General features: G+C 40.5%; 2 protein-coding genes across 8 annotated transcripts in view; both read right to left on the bottom strand.

The window, feature by feature from the left end:
• The window catches only part of LOC128700050 (tetraspanin-2A), a 54,345-nt gene extending 52,073 nt beyond the window's left edge, over positions 1-2,272 (bottom strand). The window contains exon 1 of the mRNA XM_070098797.1: positions 2,117-2,272. The gene's annotated coding sequence lies outside the window, so the exon portion shown is untranslated. The remainder of the gene's footprint in view (positions 1-2,116) is intronic.
• Positions 2,273-17,915: 15,643 nt separating this feature from the next.
• LOC128700052 (RNA-binding protein 25) overlaps positions 17,916-19,313 on the bottom strand; it is a 109,911-nt gene continuing 108,513 nt past the window's right edge. For all 7 annotated transcript variants that reach the window (XM_070098790.1, XM_070098791.1, XM_070098793.1 and 4 more), the window contains one exon: positions 17,916-19,215. In XM_070098790.1, the coding sequence (XP_069954891.1) occupies positions 19,120-19,215 (96 nt within the window). In that variant the 3' untranslated portion in view covers positions 17,916-19,119. The remainder of the gene's footprint in view (positions 19,216-19,313) is intronic.

Raw genomic sequence — 19,313 nt, 5'->3', positions numbered from 1 at the left:
TGAAGTTTGACAGTGTAGCATATGAGTTTCTGGCTAATTGATTTATGTGGTGTGAAAATCTTTTGTACAATTCCTTCTCTGTCCCTCTCCCTGGCAGGTGTGAAAATATTATATATAATACACACTGGTGTACCACACCTGTGACTAATATTTTTTTTTAACGAATAAATGTTTGTATTTGCTGTATTTCTTATTTTGTCTTTGTTGAAGAACAAACAGACACAATACCGTGACTGGATCAATACACATAACCTGTACATAGGAGACAAAAGCTTACCACGACGTTACGGTCCGACTTGGACCATTTACAAAGTCCAAGTCTGACCGAAACGTCGTCGTAAGCTTCTTTCTCCTATGTGCTGGTTATTTTCGTTTGGTCTATGTTCTTTGCTGTTCGGTTATACCTTTCTTCCATTTCCATCACGTGACACTACGTGAAATTTAAATATCCATTTGTCACTTATCCAGTAGCTCGATTGGTAGCGCACTCAGCTCACACACTGAGGTTCGGGGATCGATCCCCGGTACAGGTGGAAACATTAGGACCTGTTTCCTTCAGATACCTGCTATCCCTGTTCAACTAGCAGTAGAACAGGTACCCGGGTGTTAGTCGACTGATGTGGGTCGCATCCTGGGACAAAACTGACATAATTTGCCCGAAATGCTCTGCATAACAAGGGACTTTCTATGTAGTAGTACGTCACTGATGTCAGCTATGGTCTGTGTACCTTGTACATGTACTTGAAGAAATAAAGATTATTGTTTTTTTTTTTTTTTTTTATTATCACACCGGCCGATTCCCACCAAGGCAGGGTGGCCCGAAAAAGAAAAACTTTCACCATCATTCACTCCATCACTGTCTTGCCAGAAGGGTGCTTTACACTACAGTTTTTAAACTGCAACATTAACACCCCTCCTTCAGAGTGCAGGCACTGTACTTCCCATCTCCAGGACTCAAGTCCGGCCTGCCGGTTTCCCTGAATCCCTTCATAAATGTTACTTTGCTCACACTCCAACAGCACGTCAAGTATTAAAAACCATTTGTCTCCATTCACTCCTATCAAACACGCTCAAGCATGCCTGCTGGAAGTCCAAGCCCCTCGCACACAAAACCTCCTTTACCCCCTCCCTCCAACCCTTCCTAGGCCGACCCCTACCCCGCCTTCCTTCCACTACAGACTGATACACTCTTGAAGTCATTCTGTTTCGCTCCATTCTCTCTACATGTCCGAACCACCTCAACAACCCTTCCTCAGCCCTCTGGACAACAGTTTTGGTAATCCCGCACCTCCTCCTAACTTCCAAACTACGAATTCTCTGCATTATATTCACACCACACATTGCCCTCAGACATGACATCTCCACTGCCTCCAGCCTTCTCCTCGCTGCAACATTCATCACCCACGCTTCACACCCATATAAGAGCGTTGGTAAAACTATACTCTCATACATTCCCCTCTTTGCCTCCAAGGACAAAGTTCTTTGTCTCCACAGACTCCTAAGTGCACCACTCACTCTTTTTCCCTCATCAATTCTATGATTCACCTCATCTTTCATAGACCCATCCGCTGACACGTCCACTCCCAAATATCTGAATACGTTCACCTCCTCCATACTCTCTCCCTCCAATCTGATATTCAATCTTTCATCACCTAATCTTTTTGTTATCCTCATAACCTTACTCTTTCCTGTATTTACCTTTAATTTTCTTCTTTTGCACACCCTACCAAATTCATCCACCAATCTCTGCAACTTCTCTTCAGAATCTCCCAAGAGCACAGTGTCATCAGCAAAGAGCAGCTGTGACAACTCCCACTTTGTGTGTGATTCTTTATCTTTTAACTCCACGCCTCTTGCCAAGACCCTCGCATTTACTTCTCTTACAACCCCATCTATAAATATATTAAACAACCACGGTGACATCACACATCCTTGTCTAAGGCCTACTTTTACTGGGAAAAAATTTCCCTCTTTCCTACATACTCTAACTAACTTGCGGGAGTAACACAAAGCATAAAAATCACAATTTTAAACAACAAATCTCTCAAATTCTGATGACTTTCAGACTAGCGGTGTACTTTATCAACTGGTAAATAAAATCTGTGGAAAAACTCACATGGTATCGAAATTTGTGTAACAACTTCTCGCTGCTTCAACTACTAAGGTTTTTAGCACCGCATCTAACAAATGAAGACTGAAGCGATGGTCCCTCCGTTCAGTGGTGGAGCTGTGACCAGAATGTATGGTGCCAGTCTTTGGGAGGGAGGGGAGATGGAGAGGAAGGGAGAAGGGGAGAGAAGGAATGAGGGAGGGGAGGGGAGGAGAGATAGGGAGGAAGGGGGTAGGGGGAAGAAGGAATGAGGGAGGGAAGGAGAGAGAAAGGTAGAAAGAGGGAAATACGAAAGAAAGATGTTGAAGGGAGGACAGTTTTTTTTTTTTTTTAATCAAAATGGATACAACAGCCATTGTGCTAGGATAGAAGGCAGGAGGGGGGATGGACGAAACAGGGAGGGAGCCCTCGGTGGGGGGACGGAGGAAAGTGGAGGGGGCTGGGGTCGACTGAGTGTCAGAGAAGGTAGTATAAACTACAGCTCGATAAGACTGATAACACTCCCACTCATCCGTTAAAGCGGAACCCGTATGTAACACCCAACCACACAATTACGCAGCAGCATTGTACAATAATGGTGACACACGGGAACCACCAGCTTTAACACACGTAGCCTAATTAAGCTTTTTCCACACTAACTGAAGCTAATATAGTATATCTAAGCCACGGCGAAGTGATAGTAACCTACATTAAATAGGCCTAATCTTCCACAGATAACATTAAACCTAATCTCCAGAAGCCTCCCGTTACTTAAAGGCCTAATCCAAATCTATCGTAGATTACCGTAATCTGAATTTATCATAGCAATGTACACAAAATAAATCTATACCAACCCTGCATGACCGAAGCTTTTTCTAGCCTGTATATAGAGCGTTTGTAGGATATGTTAAGTTGGATTTATTAAGTTAGACGTGGCCTGAATAAGTACAGATCTAGTTTGGTTGCATTACATATAACTTAACATTATCATACATTGTACACCTTCACATACAATTTGTATTATACAATGTAAGCCTTCGCTTACAACTTGTATCATACAATCTACACCATCACATACATCTTGCATCATACATGTACATCTTCACATACAACTTGTATCAAACAGTGTATGCTTTAGCATAAATCTTGTATCATACAGAGTACGCCTTCGTGAGTGTACCACCAGACATGTAGCAATAACTTATGATTCATATAATTCATCAGAATTCGTTAAACTGTTTATCCTCAAAGATTATTATTATTATTATTATTATTATCAAGGGGAGCGCTACACCCGTAGGATTCTGCAGCGCCTGTGGGGAGGATGTGGAAGGTATTCAGGCTTAATTCAGGGAACCGGAGCACAGATCCAATTCCCTAGATCAAAAGCCCCTCACCAATGTCAAGGAACCTTCCTTGAGAGGTCCTCAAAGATGAGGTATAGCCTACCCTCCTTCCTATTCCTTGGGATAATTGAGACATTTTCATTAAAATTCCATTTCTCCTGTATATGGCGTAGACTATCCTGAGTGATGGCACCTTCCAAGTGATGGTAACTTCAGCTCTGATGAAACAAAACTTCTGAAGCTCTCTTAGTCGATATCCTCAATATCCTACTGAAGTTTCCCAGCTCAGGTTGACAGATGTCAGCACCCAGTGTGAGCCCCATCCTGCGTGATGGAATATGACAGGGAAACAGCTTTTGGTCCCATTGTATAATTATCATATCGATAAGAGTAGCAACACACTGCTGATATATCCATTATTTGGAGGGGGGGAGGGAACAAAGTAAGGTTCAGCATATGCTGTCATCCTCCCCAGGATGTGTGGCACCATTCAGAACCGTGACTGTGTCTCCCTGCTGCCTTTCTGATGCGTCCCTAGTGTTGCAACAGATTTGCAGGGAATCCAAGTAAGAAAATCACATGAAAAAAGCCACATTTTCTCGTAGTTAGATTTAACCTAACTTAATCTAACGTATTATTATTATTATAATCAAAAAAGAAGCGCTAAGCCACAAGGACTATACAGCTAATCTAACGTAACCTAGCTCAGTCTAGCATAACCTAACCTAACTTTTTTTTTCTGTGATTTCATTTCCGTTCACTATTTGCAGCATGAGGTGAGAGGGGTTTGAAGGCATGAGCTTGCTACCACCTGCAGCTCACAAGACTGCCATCCCCACGAGCCCCTTTGAGGCGGGGCAGATGGCAGACCAGAGGCCTAGCTTCTCCCTACGAGCCCCGTGAGGGCGGGGAATGTGGCTAGGCCTGGGGACAGTTGGTCCCAAAGATGAGGGGGTACTTGTACCTCCTCCCATGGGAGACTTAAGTCTCGTGACACTCCCCAGATAGGGAGCCAAGGCCGGGTCACCACTACTTGGAAAAGACCCGGGCCGGGAGAATACCGGCGAATAAAAAAAAAAAAAAAAAAAAAAAAAAAAAAAAAAAAAAAAAAAAAAAAAAAAAAAAAAAAAAAAAAAAAAAAAAATTCGGGGAACTGACAAAGCACTGAAGTCATCCCCTGCAATTATTCCGTCTGTGGACGCCTGTGAGAAAAACTCGTTGACATTTCTTTTTACTTGTATATGTTGTAAACTGTTAGCGAAGTGTCGGGGTGTATGTATAAGGACTGCTTGCACTTCCACAGTTTACAAGTGCGTCAATGATTGCGTAGGAGGAGATAGGGAGTGCATTTTTTTTTATATAAATTGCTGCGCCTGTTTTGTCACCACCACAGTGGTTGTGATAAGCAAAGAATCCAGGTAATGTAGATTGACTCATGGTGGGTGTCAAGGTCTTTTTGTATTAGGAATAAGTCTATGTGTTTCTTCAGTCTCGGAATATTCTATGGTAGGATCGCGAACTGCCGAGGATTATATATATATATATATATATATATATATATATATATATATATATATATATATATATATATATATATATATATATAATATATTCCTTCCTGCCCTTGGATCGAAGCTTATTGCCTCTCATTCACCAGATGCTTCATGTATCTTACTAAATAATAATGATAATAATAATATTATTATTATTACAATCAGAACCAAGCGCTAAACCCACAAGGGTCAAATAATAATAATAATAATAATAATAATAATAATAATAATAATAATAATAATAATAATAATAATAATAATAACAGTAATCTGTTCCTGAGACTGAGTTGTTCTGACCAGTCACCCCTCAAGGGAGGTTCCCTGACGCTGGTGAGGGGCTCTTGTTCTAGGAAATTGTATCTTTGCTCCAGCTCCCTGAATTGAGGCTGAATACCTTCCACCCCCTCCCCCACCCCACATGCGCTGTATAATCTTACGGGTTTAACGCTCCCCATGATAATAATAATAATTATTATAATAAAAAGAAGCGCTAAACCACAAGGGCTATACAGCGCTGAATAATAATTATTATTATAATCAAAAAGAAGCGCTAAGCCACAAGGGCTATACAGACTGAATAATAATAATAATAATAATAATAATAATAATAATAATAATAATAATAATCTGACCAATTGTGTCATGTGGATGGTCCCATGTCTGTGGTTTCTGCTCAGCTTCCAGTCTTGTCAGCAAGGTGGAGACTGCTAACTCGGTATCGTCTTTCAAGACGGCTCTCCCCAGGTACCCCAGTATCATGCATGCAACATTACTTTTAGCTAAGTTTTACTGGGCGAGGCAGTGTCTGTAAGACCCCCTGCGTTATTAAAATTCCCCTCTTTGAGCTGACCCTCGTTGCTAGATTGACTTTACCAGGTACACTCAACAGACTTATCCCCCTATAATTTTTGTTCTGCATGCTCTCTGCCAATCCCTAGGATGCACCAACCACTCCAAAACTATATCCCCACCTGCTTTTAACATTTCTATCTTTATCCCATCAATGCCTTACCCCCTTTCATTTTACCTATTCACGAACTTCCCCCACACTCACAACTGGCTCTTCCTCACTCCTACAAGATGTTATTCCTCCTTGGAAATCACAGCTTCCCTATCTTCATCAACATTTAACAATTCCTCAAAATATTCCTTCCATCTTCCCAATACCTCTAACTCTCCATTTAATAACTCTCCTCTCCTATTTTTAACTGACAAATCCATTTGTTCTCTAGGCTTTCTTAACTTGTTAATCTCACTCCAAAACTTTTTCTTATTTTCAACAAAATTTGTTGATAACATCTCACCCACTCTCTCATGTAAAAACTTCTCATATGCTAACTTTTTCTCCCTTACTACTCTCTTTACATCATCATTCCACCAATCGCTCCTGTTTCCTGCACACTTTCCTGTAACCACAAACTTCTGCTGAACACTCTAACACTACATTTTTAAACCTACCCCATATATATATCCAATACTAATATATAGAAAGTGATACATGTACATCCTGAAGTCTACTATATATATATTCACTTATATATATATATATATGACCCACTTCTCGCATCCAACCTTTACTTTAATCCACATAATTCTTGAATTTACACATTCATATTCTCTTTTCTCCTTCCATAACTGATCATTTAACATTACTGCTACCCCTTCCTTTGCTCTAACTCTCTCAGATACTCCAGATTTAATCCCATTTTTTTTTTTTTCAACAAGTCGGCCGTCTCCCACCGAGGCAGGGTGACCCAAAAAAGAAAGAAAATCCCCAAAAAGAAAATACTTTCATCATCATTCAACACTTTCACCACACTCACACATTATCACTGCTTTTGCAGAGGTGCTCAGAATACAACAGTTTAGAAGCATATACGTATAAAGATACACAACATACCCCTCCAAACTGCCAATATCCCAAACCCCTCCTTTAAAGTGCAGGCATTGTACTTCCCATTTCCAGGACTCAAGTCCGACTATATGAAAATAACCGGTTTCCCTGAATCCCTTCACTAAATATTACCCTGCTCACACTCCAACAGATCGTCAGGTCCCAAGTATCATTCGTCTCCATTCACTCCTATCTAACACGCTCATGCACGCTTGCTGGAAGTCCAAGCCCCTCGCCCACAAAACCTCCTTTACCCCCTCTTTCCAACCCTTTCGAGGACGACCCCTACCCCTCTTTCCTTCCCCTATAGATTTATATGCTTTCCATGTCATTCTACTTTGATCCATTCTCTCTAAATGACCAAACCACCTCAACAACCCCTCTTCTGCCCTCTGAATAATGCTTTTATTAACTCCACACCTTCTCCTAATTTCCACACTCCGAATTTTCTGCATAATATTTACATCACACATTGCCCTTAGACAGGACATCTCCACTGCCTCCAACCGTCTCCTCGCTGCTGCATTTACCACCCAAGCTTCACATCCATATAAGTGTGTTGGTACTACTATACTTTCATACATTCCCTTCTTTGCCTCCATAGATAACGTTTTTTGACTCCACATATACCTCAACGCACCACTCACCTTTTTTCCCTCATCAATTCTATGATTAACCTCATCCTTCATAAATCCATCCGCCGACACGTCAACTCCCAAGTATCTGAAAACATTCACTTCTTCCATACTCCTCCTCCCCAGTTTGATATCCAATTTTTCTTTATCTAAATCATTTGATACCCTCATCACCTTACTCTTTTCTATGTTTGCTTTCAACTTTCTACCTTTACACACATTCTCAAACTCAACCACTAACCTTTGCAATTTTTCTTTAGAATCTCCCATAAGCACAGTATCATCAGCAAAAAGTAACTGTGTCAATTCCCATTTTGAATTTGGTTCCCCATAATTTAATCCCACCCCTCTCCCGAACACCCTAGCATTTACTTCTTTTACAACCCCATCTATAAATATATTAAACAACCATGGTGACATTACACATCCCTGTCTAAGACCTACTTTTACCAGGAAGTATTCTCCCTCTCTTCTACACACCCTAACCTGAGCCTCACTATCCTCATAAAAGCTCTTTACAGCATTTAGTAACTTACAGGAGGCCTGGTCACAGACCGGGCCGCGGGGGCGTTGACCCCCGAAACTCTCTCCAGGTAAACTCCAGGTACCACCTATTCCATAAACTTGCAACATCTGCCACATTGCTCCTCTATCCACTCTATCATATGCCTTTTCTAAATCCATAAATGCAATATATATATATATATATATATATTTATTTATTACATTCAAATTATAACAATATTAAATTAACCAACTTTACCATAAAATAATTCAGAAACTGTCTCCGCATCCTACGCTGTTAGTCTTATTATCAAACAGGGATAAATTTACACATTCCACGAATTACTAAGGTATAATATTTGTCCCCACTAATTACTAAAAAAGATAGAAATTAAAATGTGCTGATCAGGAAAGTCAAGATGTTCAAGGATAAACTTAACTGCAGATTGCTGGGGCTGCTTCAGTAATAGCATAGTTTTTAAAGAGATTTAAGGTCTAATTCACGAGGGTCATTATTAACAATGGTGACTCAAGTGACCACTTAGGACCTGGAGGTGAATAAGGCCGGGCTTCAGAGCTTCAAAAGGAAGAGAGATAAGCGTCTCTGACCACACCCAGCGGCGAGGCTCAATGAGAAAATGATAATGGTGATAAGTGATATCAGGTTCCACACAAGAGTGTGTTTCTTTTAATTTCTGTGAGGATTAGCAGCTACTCAGGCTTACTGCACCAGAAGCAAATTTTTGCTTACACAGCTGCGTTGTGTGACCCTCATGGGTTTAGCGCTTAACTTGATTATATTATTTGTTTATACCGATGAATTTACAGGTTATGTATCAATATGATGTTTATGTACGTTTCGTCCAAGGGACTTTATCAAATCTCAAGAATTGGTAAACTTCCGGCTCTTACTGAGGAGGCAACCTCCAAGTTAACCAAATGTTTCTTCTAGGTGTACTGATGAGAAAAAATCATTCCAAGTAGTGCCAAATGGAGCGAGATTATTATTATAATCATGGGGGGAAGCGCTAAACCCGTAGATTATACAGCACCTGTGGGGGAATGTGGAAGGCATTCAGGTTTAATTCAGGGAATTGGAGCAGATCCAGTTCCCTAGATCAAGAGCCTCTCACCAGCATCAAGCAACCTTCCTTGAGGGGAATGGAGTGAGAGGCTCTCAAGTAGACAGAAGCACAAGAGCTGTTTAGGGGTCAGGTTTGGATTTGGCACTGATCCCTTTTGGAGGTCAATTGCGTATTTAGAAAACGAAACTGGATAACTAATATTTACTAACTTATCTTTTCTACCAAGTTTCCAGATCATACCCCTTCCAAAAATTTCTAAAAGCATGGTTTGACAGCACTGGGGAAAAATTGACAGGTCTCTCTTTCTGAAGAAATTCAGGTTAATTATGAGTTTACTTCTAAATATTTGCAAAGGTTTTGGGAAATTTAATACTAAACAAGTAAATAAGTCTAGTGTTTAAATATGTTTATTTTCTTACAAAACCTTTCATTTTGCCTTCAACAATGATCAGACTAGTTTGTATTGGTCATGTTTAGTTCATTTCTGTGAAGAATTTATGAAAAATTTTGGTTAAGATAGGTTTTATTATAATTTTTCAGCGAGGCCAAGTTTTTGCCCCTAGACAACTTATTGTTTACCCCTAGAGGTTCCATAACTTTATTTTGCTATTTTTTTTTTTAACACATTGGCCATCTCCCACGGAGGCAGAGTGACCCAAAAAAGAAACATTTTTACCATCATTCACAGAAAAATCACTGTCTCTGCAGAGGCACACAGATACAACAGATGTCAGCTCAAATAACAAATAACCCAAACCCCACATTTAAGTGTAGGCATTGTACTTCCCACCTCCAGGACTCAAGTCTGGCTAACCGGTTTCCCTTAATCCCTTCAAAAAATATTACACTAATCACACTCCAACAGCTCGTCAAGTCCCAAAAACCATTAGTCTCCACACTGTATGTCCAAGACACTTCCATACAAAACCTCTTTTACCCCCTCCCTCCATCCTTTCCCCTACCCCTCCTTCCCTCCACTACAGATTTACACACTCTCTAAGTCATCCTATTTTGTTCCATCCTCTTTCAATGACCAAACCACCTCAACAACCCCTCCTCAGCCCTTTGAATACTTTTAGTAACTCCACACCTCCTCCAAATTTCCACACTATGAATTACCTGCATAATATTTATGCAACACATTGCCTTTAGACACATCTCGACTGCTTCCAGTCTCCTCCTTGCTGCAACATTCACAAACCAAGCTTCACACCCATATAAGAATTTTGGTACTACTACTCTCTCACACATTCCCTTTTTTGCCTCCACAGATAATGTGTTTTTTCTCCACAAATACTTCAATGGACCACCCACCTTTTTTCCTTCAATTCTATGGTTTACCTAGTCTTTCATAAACCCATCTGTCAACAGGTCTACTCCCAAATATCTGCACATATTCACTTCTTCCATATTCCCACCCTCCAATCTGATATCCAATTTTTCCTTATCTAAATCGTTTGATACCGTCATCACCGTGCTCTTATCTATGTTCACTTTCAACTTTATTCCTTTACACGCCTATGATTATCCATGTTTATTCTGCATGAGGATCATGAAGATTGTGGGGACAAAGTAACACAGACAATGGGTAGTGTGTCAATTATGTGAAGGGATATTTGCTTCCGCATACAAGGTCTGTACAGGAAAGAACAAAAGGCCCCAAGAGTTAACCGTAATTCTTGATGGCATATAGCATGTTATTATTATCAAAACTAAGCGCTAAACCACCAGTCATACAGTGTTGCTGGGTAGGGAGGGGTTATAACGTCGGCAAATAGTACTAAAGGGAGTATAATCAAAGGCTGTGTAATAAATCTGTTGCTGTCAAAAAGTGGAGTCCGAGTCAAAGGTGAGGCCATCAGTGAGGAAGGAAGATAAAGTAAGGGCGTTAGAGCAATGATGATGACAAAGGTAAATTCTGTATGCTCGCTGACAGACTGGACAGTCCACCAGAATATGGCAAACTGAAACTGGAACCTGACAATTAGCACAGTGGAACTGGGCACCTCTCCATGAGATACCCATGAGTGAAATATATGCACCCAACATAAAGATGGGAAAGTGTAGACGCCCAACAATGACACCGATAAGACCAGGATCCTCAACTCGGCTTGATAGAGTGCAATTTGTTATGAATCAAGTTAGACCAAAGTTGTTGCCAACACTTGTGAAGGTGGCTAGAGATTACAGCAAAATAATCTGAGAATGGAATACCTCCATATAAAACTGGAAGGTAGCATACCATTGATCACACAACACTCTGGCTGCTTGTTGCCCTGAACATCAACATGCCCAGGTAACCAGCAGAAAACAATTTCTTTGTTTTTGCTAGAAATGTGGCACAACCGAAGTTGTATATAAAGAACTAGGGGATGAGGCGAATTAAGTTTTTTGATAACTTGCGAAGCACTAAAGGAGTCCAAGACTACCACAAACTATGAGGTAGGCCTGGACACAATATGGATAATCGCTATGAGAATTGCATAGTTCAGCCGTGAAGATGCTAGCCAAGTCTAATAAATGACCTCATACAACACTGTCTGGGAACACTACTGCAAACCTGACACTGTTAGAGGATTTAGAACCATCAGTGTCAATCGCAACAGCCTGAGAATGAGACTGGTCAAGAAAAAGGGAGCCAGAACCCACTGTAAGTATTTGAGCTTTCTTGCATGGCAGTGAGGAAGAACAGACACGAACTGTTGGAACCTCCCAGGGAAAAGAGAAAAGTTAGATGCTAGATGTACACATAAAGTGGGCAACTGAAGAGAAGTCAAGAGCGTGTGAAGATGAAGAGAAAGAGATGGAGTAAACAGGGGTGGCAAACAAATAATGGACCTCTACTAACTTGTTACTATCCCGAATGTAGGATTGTAAAACTCATGATTTTATTTTTCTTTTATTAACACATCGGCCATCTCCCACCAAAGCAGGGTGGCTCGAAAAAGAAAAACTTTATCATCATTCACTCCATCACTGTCTTGCCAGAGGCTTGCTTACACTACAGTTACATTAGGCTCTTGACGGGAGGAGCGAAAAGCACCTAGACAACGTAATCCCTGATGATAGATGGGATCAAGCTTAGAAAGAGTTCCGGGAGAGGCTGTAGAATGTATATGGTCGCCATAGTTTAGTTTCGATAAAATTAGGGCTGAATGCAGTTGAAGGAGAGTTAACGATTCACCCCCTATGAAAGACGAGTAAGGGTTTTAAAGACGTTCAGCCGGTTATGGCAAGTTGCTTTCAGAGAGGTAATAAGAGATTTACAGGACAGCCGGCAATCAAACAAAAGCCGAGAAATCTGACTATCATATTCAGGGACATGAGAGCCATACAGATACAATGGAGTATCAGAAACAAAGGAAAGCATGGTGAAATTAATTCGGTGGATTTTAGCACCAGAAAATTTAAACCCATGAGTAGTGGACCAATGGGAAACACAGTCGACAGAATTCTAGAGTGAGGCTGCTACTAGGCAACAGTCAGCACCTGTCCAGTCTATAGCAAAGTCATCGACAAAGTGATGACCAAATATAAGATGGATGAACAGATGCCAGATCATTTATAGCAAGGAGAAAAAGTGGTGCTAAGGACACATCCATACGGGACACCTTCAACTTGGACAGTCCGGGAAAAGCAAATTATTAACTCAAACACAGTAATGTCTCTCAGATAGTAAGTTTTAAGGAAAAGTAGTAGATTGCCTTTGAGGCCTAAGGAATGAGCTTGGGTCAAATGTTATATCTCCAAGTAGTGTCATATGCTTTTTCATGATCAGAAAAGGCTACAGTAACTCAGTGGTTGCAACAAAGGCATTACAAACATAGGTATCTATACACAAATAACCCGCACATAAAAGAGAGAAGCTTACGACGACGTTTCGGTCCGACTTGGACCGAAACGTCGTCGTAAGCTTCTCTCTTTTATGTGCGGGTTATTTGTGTATCGTTCCAGTCACGGTATTGTGCCTTTTTGTTATTTATAGGTATCTAAGCAGAGTTATTATTACAATCAAAAAGAAGTGCTAAACCTACTAGGGTCATACAGTGCTGGATCTATTATTATTTTTATTATCACAGGAGTGAGGAAGAGCCAGTTGTGAGTGTGGGGGAAGTTCGTGAGGCAGTAGGTAAAATGAAAGGGGGTAAGGCAGCCGGGATTGATGGGATAAAGATAGAAATGTTAAAAGCAGGTGGGGATATAGTTTTGGAGTGGTTGGTGCAATTATTTAATAAATGTATGGAAGAGGGTAAGGTACCTAGGGATTGGCAGAGAGCATGCATAGTTCCTTTGTATAAAGGCAAAGGGGATAAAAGAGAGTGCAAAAATTATAGGGGGATAAGTCTGTTGAGTGTACCTGGTAAAGTGTATGGTAGAGTTATAATTGAAAGAATTAAGAGTAAGACGGAGAATAGGATAGCAGATGAACAAGGAGGCTTTAGGAAAGGTAGGGGGTGTGTGGACCAGGTGTTTACAGTGAAACATATAAGTGAACAGTATTTAGATAAGGCTAAAGAGGTCTTTGTGGCATTTATGGATTTGGAAAAGGCGTATGACAGGGTGGATAGGGGGGCAATGTGGCAGATGTTGCAAGTGTATGGTGTAGGAGGTAGGTTACTGAAAGCAGTGAAGAGTTTTTACGAGGATAGTGAGGCTCAAGTTAGAGTATGTAGGAAAGAGGGAAATTTTTTCCCAGTAAAAGTAGGCCTTAGACAAGGATGTGTGATGTCACCGTGGTTGTTTAATATATTTATAGATGGGGTTGTAAGAGAAGTAAATGCGAGGGTCTTGGCAAGAGGCGTGGAGTTAAAAGATAAAGAATCATACACAAAGTGGGAGTTGTCACAGCTGCTCTTTGCTGATGACACTGTGCTCTTGGGAGATTCTGAAGAGAAGTTGCAGAGATTGGTGGATGAATTTAGTAGGGTGTGCAAAAGAAGAAAATTAAAGGTGAATACAGGAAAGAGTAAGGTTATGAGGATAACAAAAAGATTAGGTGATGAAAGATTGAATATCAGATTGGAGGGAGAGAGTATGGAGGAGGTGAACGTATTCAGATATTTGGGAGTGGACGTGTCAGCGGATGGGTCTATGAAAGATGAGGTGAATCATAGAATTGATGAGGGAAAAAGAGTGAGTGGTGCACTTAGGAGTCTGTGGAGACAAAGAACTTTGTCCTTGGAGGCAAAGAGGGGAATGTATGAGAGTATAGTTTTACCAACGCTCTTATATGGGTGTGAAGCGTGGGTGATGAATGTTGCAGCGAGGAGAAGGCTGGAGGCAGTGGAGATGTCATGTCTGAGGGCAATGTGTGGTGTGAATATAATGCAGAGAATTCGTAGTTTGGAAGTTAGGAGGAGGTGCGGGATTACCAAAACTGTTGTCCAGAGGGCTGAGGAAGGGTTGTTGAGGTGGTTCGGACATGTAGAGAGAATGGAGCGAAACAGAATGACTTCAAGAGTGTATCAGTCTGTAGTGGAAGGAAGGCGGGGTAGGGGTCGGCCTAGGAAGGGTTGGAGGGAGGGGGTAAAGGAGGTTTTGTGTGCGAGGGGCTTGGACTTCCAGCAGGCATGCGTGAGCGTGTTTGATAGGAGTGAATGGAGACAAATGGTTTTTAATACTTGACGTGCTGTTGGAGTGTGAGCAAAGTAACATTTATGAAGGGATTCAGGGAAACCGGCAGGCCGGACTTGAGTTCTGGAGATGGGAAGTACAGTGCCTGCACTCTGAAGGAGGGGTGTTAATGTTGCAGTTTAAAAACTGTAGTGTAAAGCACCCTTCTGGCAAGACAGTGATGGAGTGAATGATGGTGAAAGTTTTTCTTTTTCGGGCCACCCTGCCTTGGTGGGAATCGGCCGGTGTGATAATAAAAAAAAAAATAAGGAGAGCTAAGCGGAGTAAGGGGTCAATTGTGGAGCAGCCCTTACGAAAGCCAAACTGACTAGTGGAAAGGCTATTGTGTCTAAATATCACACCAAATGTCTATTTACTAGACGTTCCATCAACTTGCAAACTGCCCTAGTAAGAGCCATCAACTTTTAAACTGCACTGTAAGAGCAATGGGACAATAGTGCGAGGTATCATGGCCCAAAGTACCTGGTTTATGAAAAGGCAGAACAACGGCAGTTTTCCACAGCTGGGGAAGAACCCCTTGCAACCAAATAAGATTAAATAAGATGGAAGAGGACTGCAAGGGCTGATGGATGTAAATGCTGAAGCATATGAATATGAATGTCATCAGGTTCAGCTGCAGATGATCAGCGAGCAGAAAGTGTTGACATTATAAGACTCTTCCCTGTTAGAAGAAAAGTCTAAAGACATTAACTCTCTGGCAGACTTGGAGTTAAGAAAAAGGGGCATAGATGGAGCCCCTAAGAGATATAAACAAGATTTCCAATTTCTATGGCAACTTCAAGAGGGATTGCTATGCTGACACTGGCAGCCCTAAGAACTGGAGCCAGGTCTGGAAAGTTTTGCTACTCAATTTCCATCATTTTTTTCCAAACTGCACTCAGAGGAAGTCAAAGTGACAGTAAAAACAATCTTGCCAACAAGTTCATTTAGCTTCTCAGATGGCACATCGTCAACCGCCCTCACCTGTTTAAAATCAAGGAATCGCTCTGTGGTCCTTTTATAACGATATCATCCCTATGCAGCACATTTCAAATGCACTGAATGAGCACAAGTAGGAGACCACTAAGGCACACTTTTCTGAGGGTGCCTACATGAGGTTTGAGGGATTGCATTCAAAGCTGCAGTTAAAACCAAAGACAAAAATAGTTGGAAATAAATGGTATAAAATACCGACACAATGGAAATATAAACACACATGCAGTATAATGTGAACCTTTATTGACTACGTTTCGCCCACACAGTGGGCTTTTTCAAGTCACAAACAGAACAGTTCTGTTTGTGACTTGAAAAAGCCCACTGTGTGGGCAAAACGTAGTCAATAAAGGTTCACATTATACTGCATATGTGTTTATATTTCCACAAAAATAGTTGTAATAGCTCAGCTCAGTAGCTGAGGATAAGGAGGAACTTCACTGAAAACAATCTGACATGAGTAAATAGCCCAAAATGCCTGTTCAAACTGCTAATGTGGGCTATGAGGTTGAGAATAAGTATGAGGAGGAGGATAGGAAAATGATCGCTGTCATGTAAATCAGGAAGCACTGTCCAGATGAAGTTGAGTGCAGTTGAGGAACAACAACTTGAGAGATCTGTGCAAGAGAGAGTTCAAGTGCAAGGGTCAAAATGAGTGGGAGTATATTATAATCAAAGAAAGCGCTAAACCGACAAGGGTCATGCAGCGCTGCGGGGTAGAAAATAGAGCCGATGCTATAAACAGCTAGGTGGAGAGGGGATCAGAGGTGAGGGGAGAAAAGGGCCGGAAGGGATGCTAAGGGCACTGTGTCAAAGTTCGTACAATAAAGCAATTGCTGACAAAAAGTAAAAAAGTGATCGTAAATCAAAGGTAGGGCCATCTGCAAGGGAAGATAAGGTAAGTATGGCAGGGCGTCAGCTATCCACAAAACATGACAAACCTCACAGAGGAATAGGGTTTCGTTCCATGAGATACCCATGGGCAAGGTGGGTATGGCCAATGCGGAGACAGGAGAGCAGTCTCCCAAGTACAGTAACAGTGGTAAGATGGCCACAAACCTAAAAGCAGATTAATAGGGCAATTTGTTATGGTGCATGTCTGACCACCGTTGTTGCCAACGGCTGCGAAGACAGGCAGAGATGACTAAAATAATCCCTGAATGGAATACCTCAATAGGAAATCAGATCATGTACCGCTGACCATGCAGCAGCATCCGCCTGTTTATTGCCTTGCACGTCAATGTGTCCAGGGACCCAACAGAAAATGACGTTTTTGTTGCTAGCAACGCAGCACAACCATAGTTAAATAAGAAGGACCACTGGATGAGGGGAATCAAATTGTTTAATGGCTTGTAAAGAGCTGAGGGAATCTGAAATTATCACAAAAGTCAAAGGAGACATATATGTAATAAGGAGAAGTGCTATGAGGATGGCATACAACTCGGCGGTAAAAATACTAGCCGAGTCTAACAAATGACCTTGGACTTCATCATCAGGGAAGACTGCCATGAACCCAACACTGTCAGAAGATTTAGAACCATCTGTATAAACAATGGCATGAACGTGCGACCAGAAGTGATCGAAAAATGAGTGGGAGTACCCATATTTAAAACATGGAGAAATAAGAAGAGCCCTTTAACTGATCACTACAAGTCACAGTGAGACCCTCTCCAGAGGAAATGATGAGCATTAAAATCTCACAATAAGAGGAGAGGAGGTAGGGAAAAAATCAGAGATGCCACATCCAGAATAAATAATGGATGAGGAGAAAGATATAAAGAGCAGACTGTATACCACTTGTCCAAATAAATGCAGGCTACAGTGTAATGCAGCAAAGTACAGAGGACCTGAGAATATGGTATACCAAGGAGCACGAGAAGTGCACTTTCATTAAGTCCCATCACAAAAAGGATCCAATGAATATAAGGAGATATAGCCTGAGATGGGACAGAAAACAGCAGAGTGCAATTTTGGTTCTTGCAAACAGACACAAACAGGGAAAAACTGGGAGAGCAATACCTGGAGCTCTCCCCGATTATCCGAGGCCTCGAATATTGGCATATGGCATAGCGTAGATGTGGAGGCTTAACTTGGACAGAATTAGGGCTGTATAAAGACTGAAAAGTATGTGTATGCCAAAGTATTGGTATCAGTATTATTTTTTTTTTTTCAAAGTAAAACAAGGTTAGGAAAAAATCTAATAGAAAAATCTTCATTTATTTACAATCACAGGGATGATCCATACATCCAATAAACATCCATGCTTGAATATATTTTTGTTTAATTTTTCATCTTGGTGGCCAGTTGATACAATTTTATTGTATGCAATTATAACCAAGTACAGAGCATCTGATGAGTGGGCAAGAATGTTTGTACAAAACATCCAATTAATCTCAATATAACCTGATGTCACAGATTTCAAAACATTCATAAAAATTAATGGATCATAAGCATTCAAAAATAATGAATTATAAAATATTCACTAACCTAGGGAATATAAAAAAAAAAAAAGAAGAAAAAAAAAGGAGGGGCCTTGAATAAATAGAAGGGTGGAAAGCAGGTACTGTTCACACATGCCTTGTTTCTTGAGAATACCCAGAACCCTGAACATTGTCAACACTAAGAAATTGCTGTGCATGTGTGGGTGTTGATACATAGCAAGCTCAGGACCAACTGATACCAATAATATCAAAAATATTTATCTTACTTGTCTAGCATTTACGAATGACAGTTGCCCCAGCACAATGGTAGAAAAATGCATACCTACAGTTCTTTCAACAGTTATCTCACCATTAGATGGTAATACATTTATTGTCTTCCATTACACACTTTTTGTCTACCACCCAAAATGGAATGGTTAATATTTTGAATGTGAAAAGCTCACATACACTGTGTATGTGTATTAGCCGACCTCACAGTGTGATATTATAATTACCTTTGTTCTGCATTTAATTTAACAACTCAAAATTATTAATGCAATACTGTAAAATAGCGCACAAAATATTTTTAAAAAATCAACCAAAAATATCTCATATTGAAGATTTTCTGAAAAGTTAATAAAATAATTCTTAATTAGATACTCAAGTTGGAAATTTATGTATAATGGAAGTCAAAAGTCAATTTTAAATAATTATTTGAACAAGCTCTGCAGAAGTCACATTTCTTATTTCACATTGCAAACTCCTACAAACTTTCACTCCACTTCTTTTAAACCTATATAACTTTAATCAACACTTTTGTGCTTCTCTTATCAAGAAACTTCAACATATGCAAAGGTCTTCAAATATTTTTTTAACTATATAACAAATATTTACAGTATAAGAAAAGAGTGCCCTCACTTTATTTTCAGAACCCTGAATGATATTGATGCTGGTGCTTTCTTGCTAGCATTAGTCAACCACACTGTATTAGGATTTGACAGTACCCAGCTTCTTAGCTTCTATTTCATATATTAATAACCGCCACATCTTCACCACAAACACTTCTGCTTCATCATCAAGAACCTGAAAAGAAAATGTGTGTATGTTTTATCTTTTAAAGTTTTTTCAACTGATATGTGACACTGAAAATTATAGTGATACCCTCAAAATTAGAATGTGTT

The sequence above is a fragment of the Cherax quadricarinatus genome, chromosome 64 (genome assembly GCF_038502225.1).
Source record: "Cherax quadricarinatus isolate ZL_2023a chromosome 64, ASM3850222v1, whole genome shotgun sequence".
NCBI classification, from domain to species: domain Eukaryota; kingdom Metazoa; phylum Arthropoda; class Malacostraca; order Decapoda; family Parastacidae; genus Cherax; species Cherax quadricarinatus.
This window is presented reverse-complemented; position numbering and strand designations above follow the sequence as displayed.